This window comes from Protopterus annectens, chromosome 6.part1 (genome assembly GCF_019279795.1).
Source record: "Protopterus annectens isolate FY-2018-M chromosome 6.part1, PAN1.0, whole genome shotgun sequence".
Classification (NCBI taxonomy): domain Eukaryota; kingdom Metazoa; phylum Chordata; order Ceratodontiformes; family Protopteridae; genus Protopterus; species Protopterus annectens.
The window spans coordinates 497,000,716-497,013,580 of NC_056738.1; the positions used below are offsets into that span (position 1 = coordinate 497,000,716).

Genomic DNA, 12,865 nt, shown 5'->3' on the forward strand with positions numbered 1-12,865 from the left:
TTTCCGCCCAAAGGTACTGCCATTAAAGCTTTGCTTGGCAGGTGTAGGGGGAAGTCATTGTGTCTGTTTTCTAAATGACTGATCTGTCTTCTCCACCTCTTGGGGTTGGTGCTTGCCACTGTCTGGCTCTGAAAGATCCTTGAGGTTGCCCTCTACCCCCTAGGGCGTCTGTATCTGCCCCTTTGTGGTCTGTCCGTGGCTGGAAAGGACCAATTTTTGAAGGCCAGTTTCTGCTGAAACGGAGGTTGTACCTGCAGGAAATCCTTAACTGTTTGCATTGATTTCGCTTTTTCCTCCATTTTCTTTAGTACCTCCTCAGCTTTAACTCCAAACAATACATCTTTTTGAAGAGGTGCATCTAATAATTTAGCCTGGACACGATCTGGTAAGGTTTGCTCTTTGAGCCAAGCATGCCTACGTATAACAGACCCTGTAACAGCAGCTCTACATGAGGCCTCTAAAGCATCAAAACCACACTGCAAGGTATGTTTACCCACTTGCTCTGCACCATGCAACAAATCCTGCAACTCTTAAATCTGGTTGTGCCATTTTGCTTTTCAACTGAGATAACAAAAACTGTTGATACTTTAGCATGTGGAATTGACAGTTTAATGCCCTCATAGTTAAAGTGGCCGAAGTGTACACCTTTTCCCCCCACCTTTCTAAAGCTCTGGAATCCCTCTCTGAAGGTAATGTGTTTTTAGCAGTAGAGGCCTTAATTCCCTTGGGACCCTGTGAAATAGTTTCTGGGTCAGCAGTATGGCTTTTATATAGGAACTGGTGAGAATCAGGAACCCGGTAATACCTGTCTGGTTTAACAGGAGCTGGAGATAAAGAAGCTGGATTAAGGCTGGCTTCTGTGAACACATCATCCAATATATCCAAAACAGGAGGGATAGCCAGGGGCCTATGCTGGGGGAGCAAAAGAAAATCCCTGAGCCTTTTCTTGGAATCCGAGTAATCTTTGCCTTCCCAGTGGAAGTGTTCCCTCAATGTATGCAGGGTTTCCCCAAAAGAGTAGTCCTCTGGGGGGGGGGGGGGGGGACCGAGGGAATAGACTCCTCAGCATCAGAGTCTTCAAAAGGTGAATAGGCGTAATCCTGTTCCTCAAGAGTGTTCTGAGGTAATAGAAGCTTGACCTGAGGAAGGGTAGTCTTCCTCTAATCTGGGTCTTTTGTCCAAGGGGGGTTGGGAACCCCTGATAAGAGTAATCAGATCCTCAGCCATTTTAAGCATTTGCTTTATAGGCATGGGTCCTTGAGAGGAGGTCTGAGGACCCTGTTTTTTGGATTTCATGGCTGCTTTAGATTTAGTGAAAGCTTTATTAGAGGAGGAGGAAGGCCTGAAGACACCGTGAGAAATGGCAGGCCTGTCTAAATTCTGAGTTTCCCGCCAAGAGTGGCGTCGGTATCTGCAGGAGGAATGGGGTCCGAGGAGCCTGCAACCTCGGGTACTGTAGTCACCGGTAATGAAGTGTTATCGGTACTCAGGGGCTGCGTAGGCGCCTCGCTGAGAACCGGTAGTCGGGCTAAGCGTGGTCTTGTTAGTCTGTGCGGACCTCGGATGTCAGTCCTTATCTTTGAGTCTTTTGCTCAAAACTGGAGTCAGAGTATCCGACGACATGATAGAATAATGAAGGGCGAACTCCACCCGGCGCTTACTAGTGCGCTTATTGAATCTAGCACAAAAACGGCAGGCCGAGACGTCGTGGTCTGGGCCTAAGCAAGGTATACAGAAAGAGTGGAAATCCTTATGCGGTATTTGCTTCCCACAAGAAATGCAATTATTAACTTTGTCTGACATCGGTCTGAGGCAAGAAAAGTTTCCCCAACGGGGTACTTAGCTTTCAAGAAGACTTCGGCTGAAATACTTTCGTAAATCTCAGGAGCTGGCCGACCGGCACTTGCCAACTGCTTCTGCTTTGGGCACCGCGCGGCAAGAAAGACTGAAGAAAATGGCGTCGGCTGCCTCTTGTACCCCTGCCACACTGACGTCGGGGAAGAGGCGACGACAACAGACGCCGGACCTAGACTTTGGAATTCGGCCGACCGAGGACCCGCCTGACAGCAGGATAACCCATCTGTAATGACTGCAGCTGTATGCACGATGAACATCAATAGTAAGCTGCTCCCCAGCACACAAAACACAACTCACAGATCTTTTAGTGAGATTTTATGTCCACACAGATTATATTTAACAACCCCATGCTTTGGTTGCTTATTCATTTCACTAACCCATGCGAGAACCAGCAAAGATAAAGAGACTAGCTGGAAGAAGAAGAAAAAAATAAATAAATAAAAGGTGTCCACCATTACATCACCTAATAAATAAAATACAATAAATGGAGGAAAGACCTACATACTAACTTAGTAGGGAAGGGAGAAAAGATGAGACAGGAACCTAAAGTCTTGGAGAGCGAAAAAAGTGACAGTAATAATCTAAAACAGCTATGAAACTATAAGGTTATCTACATAGAAATCTTCAGACCAAAAGATGAAAAGTTATCTGCCTAAAAATGAAAACTCCTCATAGCTCAGTCTCAACTCCACATTTAGGGGTTACATTTCTAATTAATTTTTGTTATTTTATTAACAGTTTATATGCTAGGGCGGCCATGGTGGTGCAGTGGTTAGCGTTGTTACCTCACAGCAAGAGGTTCCCTGGTTCGATCCTTGGCTGGGGTGCCTTCTGTGCGGAGTCTGCATGTCCTCACTGTGGTCGCGTGGGTTTCCTCCAGGTGCTCCGGTTTCTTCCCACATCCCAAAGACATGCTGTAGGTGGATTGGACACACTAAATTGGCCCTAGGTGTGAGTGCGTGTGTGTGTGCCTTCTGTGGAAGGTTGGGCGCCAGGCTGGCAACTCGACACCGTAAAAAGTACAGTTTTGTACCTACCATAAATGTAGATGTTCGAAGATCCACATTGCTGCAGTCCTTACATATGGGTAGTCCGCTGTCCTCGGTCGGCCCGAATACCAAAGTATAAGGCTGACGTCGGTCAAGGCGCTTAAAACTGACATCAGGACGTCAGGGTACAAAAGCGCATGACCGACGTCATATCCTCAGTCTTTTCTTGCCCCAGATGTCAGAAGGCCCTAAAAAGAAAGGCCAAAACCAAAAGACAGCAAAACCAACCAACCACCCTGCACTAATCCTATTTACAATATTTACAATATTCACAACCCAAACCACACAACCGCCTCTAACTACAGAGGGAAGGAGGGAGGGTAATTGGACTGCAGCAATGTGGATCTTGAACATCTACATTTATGGTAGGTACAAAACTGTACTATGTTCTTCATCTCACATTGCTGCAGTCCTTACATATGGGTAGAATCCCAAAGCAGAGGTAAGGTAGGATGGCAAAACTATAAAGCATTAGGAGCTGCCAAAATGCCCTGTAAAATTGCAGTGGCAAAACCAGCCCTAGATTTAGAGTAAAGTGGAAGGTGGTAATGCTTAGAGAAAGTATGCACTGAACTCCAAGTAGCTGCCTCCAAAATATCTTTAGTTGCCACCCCTTAAAAAAGCTGTAGAAGTGGCAGTAGCCCTAGTGGAATGAGGCCTAATCCCAGCTGGAATCTCCTTACCATGATGGGAACAGAAAGCAATACAAAACCCAATCCACTTAGAAATAGTTTGTTTTGAAACAGGCTTGCCCTGAGAACCCAAAGCAAATGAAACAAATAACTGCTGAGACTGCCTGAACCCTTTAGTTCTGCTCAAATAATATCGCAACTGCCTGTGTATATCCAAAGTGTGCAAAATCTTTTCCCCTTTATTTTGGGGGTTTGCATAAAAAGTAGGCAAATGAATAGTTTGGTTTAAAGCCACACTAGAAACCACTTTAGGCATAAAGGAAGGATTAGTACGTAAAGATACCCTATCCTTATGGAAAATTAAGAAAGGCTCAACCGCCATAAGGGCCTGTAATTCAGAAACCCTTCTCGCAGAGGTAATGGCCAACAAAAAAGCAGTCTTCCATGATAAATATTTCAACTCGGCAGTAGCTGCAGGCTCAAAAGGTTGTAGAGTGAGTTTCTCCAACACAAAATTGAGATCCCAAGCAGGAGTAGGAGCTCTACGTGGGGGTCTTATATTCTTTGCCCTTCTAAGGAATTGTTTAAACAAAGGATGAGAAAACAATGGTGGGTCACAGTCATAGTGAGCAGAACTTGCTGCAGCATGAACCTTAATAGAGGAGAAGGACAAACCTTTGTCCAGTAACTCGGTAAGATATTGAAGAGCCACACTTAAATTAGGCTTAGAAACATCAAATTCCTTTGCTGTACTCCAAAATAAAAATCTCCTCCATTTATCTGCGTACACTTTCCTTGTACTAGGCCTTCTGGCCTCCAAAATAACATTCAAAACTTGCTGTGGAAGCTGAGACCCTCCAGGGTTTAAAACAGAATATGCCAGGCTGTTAGATGTAGAGAGTGAAGTTTGACATTGAGTAAATGACTGTTCTCCTGAGACAGCAGGTGTGGAATCTTAGGCAAAGGCCATGGAGGCTCCTGTACCAGACTTCTCAGTAATGGGTACCAGTGCTGTCGAGGCCAATCTGGAGCTATTAAAATCATCTTTGGCTTGTCCTGTCTGACCTTCAGGAGTACCTTTGGGAGGAGAGGCAGAGGTGGAAAGGCATACACATGAAGATTGCTCCAATTGAATGAGAGAGCATCCACTTTCCAAGCTGTGGGATGAAACCTTTTTGTGCAAAACTTTGGCAGCTGGTAGTTTAGTGGAGAAGCGAACAGATCTATGTCTGGAGTTCCCCATAACACTGTCAATTTCTGAAACACATGAGGATCCAATTTCCACTCGTGGGGATCCATAATTTGTCTGCTCAACACATCTGCTAAGGAGTTCTGTGCTCCCGGCAGAAACCTTGCCTGAAGATTTAGCTGTAAACTGAGAGCAGTCTCCCACAAAATCAATGCTTGTCTGCATACAGGATAAGAATGCGTTCCCCCTTGCTTGTTGATGTACCACATGACAGCTGTGTTGTCTGTTAGAACCAACACCTGCCCTGGAAGAAGTAAATCCTTGAAAGCTATTAATGCAAATTGGACTGCTAACATCTCCTTCAAGTTGATATGTAGATGTTGAAGTCTGGCAGGCCACGTGTCTTGTACCCACTTTCTATTTAGATGAGCTCCCCAAGCTTTGTCTGAGGCATCTGTCGTTAGAATCTGACTCGCCTCTGGCCGGGTCACAGAGAGTCCCTTGTTTAGGTGACATTCCTGAGCCCACCACAAAAATTCCTTTTGAATGCAAGGTATTATCTGAATGACAGTGTCCATATCTTGGCAGTGCTGTGTCCATACATTTTTGAGATACCATTGTAGCTTCCTCATATGCAGTTTGGCATTGGGAAGCACCAAAATACAAGATGCCATGAACCCCAAGGCTTGAAGGACTGTCCTTGCAGTCAGCCTGGACTGATGAGACAATTGATGGAAGTAGAGAAAGATTCTTTTGTTTGTCCGGGGTCAAAAGGCCATCTGGGATGCTGTATTCAGTCTCACACCCAGAAAGCACATGTCCTGAGAGGGTACTAGACTGGACTTTATTTCGCTCACAGAATACCCCAGGCATCTTAGCACTGCTATCACATACTGTAAATGATGAAGAAGTTCGTCCTTTCCTTGGGCCAGAATCAGGCAATCGTCCAAATAAGGATAGATCTGTATTCCTCTTAGCCTGAAGAAAGCTATCACTGGAGCCAGAACCTTGTGAACACTCTGGGCAGTAGATAAGCCAAAGGGCAATGCAGAGAACTGATAATGAGAAGTCCCAGCCCGAAAACGCAGATACTTTCTGCAACTGAGCCTGATAGGAACATGAAGGTAAGCCTCCTTGAGATCCAGAGTCACCATCCAGTGATCTTTGCCCAGCAGAGGTAAAAGCTGTTGTAACGTCAACATTTTGAACTTGGGAATGTCCAGATATGTGTTGAGGATAGATAAATCCAAGATTGGTCTCCACGTGTTCCCTTTCTTTGGTACTAGGAACAGGCGAGAATAAAATCCTAGGCCCACTTCTGGCAGAGGGACCGGTTGTATGGCCCCTATTTGAAGTAGCAGAGAAATTTGTTTGTGAGCCTCTAGTCTTTGCTGAGGAGGAACGTCCGGCATGCCTTTGAAAGGAGGCAAGGTATGGAAATAAAACTTGTAACCTCGGTGTATGATATCCAATACCCATTTGTCTTGGGTAATCAAATTCCAATTTTCCTTGAAGAGTGCCAACCTTTCTCCCAAAGGAGCTGCCAGGCAAGAAGGATCTGGCAGCTGAAAAGGTAGGTCATTGGGCCTGTTTACGAAAGGACTGGCCCCTGCCCTCACCCGAAGATTGTGCAGGAACTCCCTGTTCTAGGTCTGAAAGAACTCTGAGCTCTGCCCCTACCACGTCTAGATCTACCCCTAGACTGAGAATCATAAGAAGGATACGTCCACCCCTTAGCAGGCCAATTCCTACTAAACTTTGGAGGCTGTACTTGCAAAAAATCTTTAACAGCCTGCATGGACTTAGCCTTGTCTTCCATTTTCTTCAAGACTGACTCCACAGGTGAACCAAACACATCAGACTGTAAAGGAGCATCCAAAATCCTTGTCTTAACATGGTCAGATAAATTCTGATCCCTCAGCCATGCGTGCCTGCGAAGAACTGAACCAGTGGCAGCCACCCTAGACGAGGCCTGTACAGCATCAAAACCACATTGTAAAGAATGCTTACCCACCTGCTCTGAAACATGCACCAAATCTTGTAACTCCTTACACTCAATGCCTTCCGCCAGAGCATCCACCTTAGACTTCAATTGAGAAAGAAGATAGTTTTGATATTTCAACATATGAAACTGGCAATTCAAAGCCCTCATAGCTAGGGTAGAAGATGTATAGACTTTCTTTCCCCATCTATCCAAAGCTCTGGCCTCTTTATCTGGAGGAACCGGATTTTTTTACAACAGAGGCCTTGACACCCTTAGGTCCCTGACTAACAGTTTCTGGGTCCGCCCTAGGACTCTTATAAAGATATTTATGAGCCTCAGGCACCCTGTAATACCTATCCGGTTTAACAGGAGCAGGAGGCAGAGAATCAGGATTAAGTGAAGCCTCTGCAAACACATCTTCCACAACATCCAGAACAGGAGGTATAGCCAAGGGCCTATGCTGGGGCAAAAGCAAAATTCCTAAGCCTTTTCCTGGAATCAGAGATGTCCTGACCTACCCACTTAAATTGTTGCCTCATCGAATGAAGAGTCTCTGCAATAGAAAAATCCTCTGGAGGAGAAGCAGAAGGAGTCGAATCATCTGCATCAGAATCAGAATAAGGAGAGTACTCCTGCAAGTCTTCAGCCGAAGACTCAGAAACATCTGAAGCCTGCTCAAAACTCCCCAACTCTGGCTCCACCCTAGGCCTCTTATCAGGAGGGGGCAAAGAACCTCTAATCAGAGAAATCAAATCTTCTGCCATTTTAAGCATGTGCTTCTTGGGCACAGACCCTGCTGCACTAGGAGTGACACCAACAGAAGCTAAACCTGGCCTGCCTCTGGGAGAAGCCTTGGAAACAGAAGGAGAGGGCCTAACCACCCTAGGAAGGGAGGGGAGTACAGTAACTTGGGAAGCCCCTTCAGCCTGACCTGCCTCCTGAGAGGCCACATCCTGCAATATCAAAGTCTCCCCCTGGGACTCCAGAGAAGCCTCCGTCAGAACCACCGGTTCCACTGACGCCTCTAAAGAACCGACGTCCGGAACGGACTCTTCTTGCCTGGGTTTAACTGCTTTGTCTTTGCGCTTCTTCGAAGAAGCGGGCGCTGGAGAATCCGACGGCATATTATAATTGCACCGCTTCAAGACCAGCCTAGCACAATCTAACCTTCGCTAATAGTGCGCTTATTGAACCTAGCACAAAAGCGACACCCAACAATGTCGTGCTCAGGCCCCAAACAAGGAATACACAAAGAATGATAATCCCTATGCGGTATCTGTTTCCCACAAGAAATACAGTTATTCACTTTTTCTGACATCCGGTAAAACACTGAGGCAAGAAAAACCAAAATATTCCCAACGGGTACTTAGCCAACTTTGATTCGGTCTGAAACTCCGAACTCGAAAAATTTCAGAATGCCGAACGGCACTTGCAACGCTGCTTCTGCATCGGACCATGCGGCAAAAAAGACTGAGGATATGACGTCGGTCATGCGCTTTTGTACCCTGACGTCCTGATGTCAGTTTTAAGCGCCTTGACCGACGTCAGCCTTATACTTTGGTATTCGGGCCGACCGAGGACAGCGGACTACCCATATGCAAGGACTGCAGCAATGTGAGATGAAGAACATCTCCACTGCCAATCATGAGCGGACAAGTGATTTTTCAGCTTTTCCCGGTTAGGAGTCAGCAGAAGATTAACAATTTATATGCTCTAACAAATCAATCAATCCCAAACTAAACTCCCAGAACCCCAGATGCCAACACAGCTACTGAGTGATGAGAAAACCAACGGGGTCTTAGGAGTAAAGTATATATTTATATAAACAAAATTAGCCAAATTTTTCAAACCAAAAAAAAATTTACATTTTTGCTTCACTTTTGTTTCTTTTGGTTAGGTCTCATCTGAATGCATTAACCCACTTTTAGAAAACATTAAGTAATAAAAAAGCACATACTTTGGTACTAAATTGCCAAATGCAGCCGAAAGGAATTAGCATGTAGGACATCAGTTAAATATTACAGACGAATCTCACCTGTATGACCTACTGCTGTAATACTCTCTCTCATCGTATCTCTCATAGCCTCCTCTTTCATAATATTCCCGACGTCTTGAGCTGCCACTGCTTTTTAAAGAAAAATACATCAAGAATAAACAAATTTTTTATGGAAATGTAGCTTTTCAATACAAGGGGCCAGCACTGTGCAAAACATGAAAACAATCAACTTACAAGGTGTGAAGGGAGATACCAAAGATTCTCAATAAATTTCTTCCCACCACAATGTAGCCAAGTACCAAAGACTGCATCATATTCCTAAGACAGGTTTATTTTAATTTTAATAATGTGGACTAAACCTGCACATTTTCAATAGCCCAAAACGATGGCATAAGCAATGCAGAAGAAAACTCCTCTTATAAAAACTTTGTTGTATAAAACATATTAAGTACTGACATGCAACATGATAAAATCTCAAGTTAAGTTTAGGTTTTTACATTTTTTATCCAAACATTCCAAATTACAGAAATGCTAAACTTGCTAATTCTATATACTATATCAGTATAAAGAAACCATGCAAGTGTAGTCTGTGTCTTGTGTGAAAAGCAAATGAACAGCCTAAAAGTTGTGGAAGAAGGGTCCCCACCCTGAAAGAAAGCAAGAGAAGAGGGAGCAGATGGGAGGGAATAAGCACTGCGATAGCGAATATACTGCAAATGTAGATATTAAACTATACACATAAAAGGTTTGTCACTTCATTGTGTCAGTAGAGTTGCGGCAAGCTGAAGAACGGTCAAAAGGGGTAAAAAAAAATGAGCTCCTGCATAACAGCTGAGTCAAACTGTGCCCTTGCTCTCCAGGCAGCAGTTGGGTTTTAAGTGGCTGGAAAATCTTTGGACTGAGGATAATATGGTTGCTTCCAGGATGGAATGAGAAGGTATTCATCCGAGGAAGAGAGGGGTAGCTACCATTGCTCTAGGGTAGTGGGTTATCCTGCCTGATACTGACTTTCCATGTTTGTACAGCAGAAGACAATGCAACTGGCAATCTACTTAGAAACTGTTTTTAGTCTCCTACCATTGGTTTTAGTTATATATAAAAAAAGTCAAAAACAATTAGATTTTCCCGAGTTTGCCTGGCACAACTAGATCATAGTAGTCTGCTCACCTTTGAGTGCAAGGTTCTTACTCCTTTGTTTTGAGAATTTGGGAAGAGGGGAGGTTAATGAATTAGTTCAGCAAAAGCTCACATATCACCTAGGGCATAAAAGGGGTCTGGTTGCAGAAAAAGGATCTTTATGGGAAATGACAGGTTCTCTACATACATGACTCAGATTCTGGACAAAAAAAAAAAACATCAGAACAGTTTTCCAAGTGAAGAATTTGAGATCTGTGGACGTGGTGGGTTCAAACAGAAATAGCGCAAGTTATTCTGAGACAAAATTTATATCCCAAGGAGAACTGGGTCCTTCTTGGTGGCATTCATTAAACAACCCATGCAAAACTGTTTCATGGTGTAATGAGAAAATACGCATGGGTGAGTATGCAGACAAGCTAAGATGGTGGATACAAGAATCTTTACTGAAGTACAAGGCAGGCCAGAGGTGCAGAATCCCATCAGACAACCCTGAACCTATGGCAGCCTGACAATGCACCAGTGTGAGAACCTTGACTACTTTGACACATTAGATTTTCTGGTACTTGGTGTTCTGGCTTCTTTAAAAGATTTGTGAGATGTCCTTGGAGAACAAAAAAACTGGAGGGTGTATCATTCACCCTGCCAATCTAAGAGTGTCCATGGAGGGGCTGTACTGTGGATCCCTTACTCTTAGGGAGAGCATCCATTTCCAAAGGCAGCACAGATGGTTCTCCATGTTACAGACCATGGAAAATCAGTGTTGTCTGGCTCAAAGGGGTCTAACTAGGATCACCCTATACTACCCCACACTCAATCTTCTGCTCTACCACGGGGACCAACAGTAGAAAAGGGAAGGCATACTTGAAGGGAAAGGCATCTGTCCTCTGGGCTTTTGAACAGAACCCTCGAGTAAAAGAGAGTTGGCTGTTCTATTTTGTGACAAAAGGGTGTATACTTCTGCTACCTTTACTGTATGCCAGATGCAGGAAAACGTCCCTTTTGAGCATCCACTCTTATGTCATGCTGACCTGCTGAGTGAGTCTACCAAACAACTTTTGGTTACTGGGCTGGAAAGGTCAAGTCCTATTCCCTGTGCTAGATCTGCAGGGTTGCATAGCTAGTTGGCACAGGAGACAGGAATCAGTCTCTGTGGATGTACCACATCACTATGATATTGTATGTTCTTACCATCAGAATTCCCAGTGTCCATTTTGCTTTCAAGGCCACTAGTGTTTTCTACACCAACATCATTTATAACAAGTTGAAACATTTTGCCCTGAAAGAAAGTTATCCCAGCTATTTTACATGGTCATTCCTCCAGAGTGGGTACCCAAGGCAAGGACTAAGGTGTCTATGGCAAGGACCTGTTTTCCCATCTACATCTGGAAAGGAAAATTCTAACTTTGTTGGAATGACTGAATCTACCCAGAGGAATTCTCTAAGGGATGAGAAAAAAGTTTATGTACTCACCATAACGTTCCACGTTTCTAATCCATCTTGCCCTTCATTCTTACTGATCAGATCGAAGCAGATCCTCTGCTCTAACTCGGCCTATTTAAAAGCTCAAAGTCTTCTAGGAGGCTCGTGGCTAAGTAGGTATCCCACGGTGCACCAGTACAATCCCCAGATCTTGTTTGCTGCTAACTAGGAGAAAAAAATAACAAACCTACAGAAAGAAACCAACAATAAAAGGTCTCCAGTGAATACTAACATTTTTCTGTCTCCAGATACTTCCAGGCTGGGGGTAGGATTGGGGGGGGGGGGTGTAAGAATGAAGGACGAGATGGACTACAAAGTACAGTTTTGTACCTACCATAAATGTAGATGTTAGAGTGCTAATACAGCTGCAGTCATAACAGATGGGTTTTCCTGCCGTCAGGCGGGTCCTCGGTCGGCCGAATTCCAAAGTCTAGGTCCGGCGTCGGTTGTCGTCGCTTCTTCCCACACGTCAGTGCGACAGGGGTATAAAAGAACCAGCCGACGCCATTTTCTTCAGTTTTTCTTGCCCCAGATGTCAGGTGCCCCCAGAAGGAAGGCAAAATATAAATTTATGTAATAATGCAATGCAATATAATCAAAAAACAGTAGTTGCAAGCAAATACACCATAAAAGAATACCCCAATGAGGTTGTATGAGGAGGTGTTAGCCATTAGGCCTGTCCCAAGAGGGGAAGGAGGGAGGGAAACCTGGACTGCAGCTGTATTAGCACTCGAACATCTACATTTATGGTAGGTACAAAACTGTACTATGTTCATTGTGCATACAGCTGCAGTCATAATAGATGGGTAGAATCCCAAAGCTAAAAAAGGGGTGGTAGGAACCAAGTGGAACTAAGAGGAGCCAGGATGCCCTGCAAGACTGCAGTGGCAAAGCTCGCTCCAGATTTGGAGTATAATGGCAGGTGATAGTGCTTGGAGAAAGTATGTACAGAACTCCAAGTGGCTGCTTCCAAAATATCTTTGGTAGGAACCCCCGGAGGAAAGCTGCATAGGTAGCTGTGGCCCTTGTGGAGTGAGGTCTGATGCCTGTTGGTACAGTTTTACCATGAAAAGAGTAACAAAAGCATATACAGTGGGCTATCCATTTCGAGATTGTCTGTTTGGAAATAGGCTTCCCTTGAGCACCTGTAGCATAGGACACAAAGAGCTGCTCCGATTTTCCTGAAAGGCTTTGTTCTGTCCAAATAATAACGGAGTTGTCTGTGAATGTCCAAGGAATGTAGTAATCTCTCCTCTTTGTTTTGTGGATTAGGGTAAAAGGTAGGTAAGTGGATAGCCTGATTCAAGGCTACCCTGGATACTACCTTTGGCATAAAGGAAGGATTGGTTCGTAAGGAAACTGTCCTGATGGAAAACGATGAAAGGCTGCACAGCCATGAGGGCTTGTAGTTCCGAAACCCTGCGTGCTGAGGTGATAGCCAGAAGGAAGGCTGTTTGCCATGACAAATATTGCAGTTCTGTTGAAGCAGCTGGCTCAAATGGAGGCAGGTCAGTTTTTCCTAGAATGCAATTGAGGTCCCAA

The 12,865-nt window shown here is 44.5% G+C and overlaps 1 protein-coding gene across 3 annotated transcripts in view; it reads right to left on the reverse strand.

Moving 5' to 3' along the window:
- The window catches only part of TRA2B (transformer 2 beta homolog), a 668,812-nt gene that overhangs the window by 295,374 nt on the left and 360,573 nt on the right, over window positions 1-12,865 (reverse strand). For all 3 annotated transcript variants that reach the window (XM_044075946.1, XM_044075947.1, XM_044075945.1), the window contains exon 6: window positions 8,747-8,836. In XM_044075946.1, the coding sequence (XP_043931881.1) occupies window positions 8,747-8,836 (90 nt within the window). The remainder of the gene's footprint in view (window positions 1-8,746; window positions 8,837-12,865) is intronic.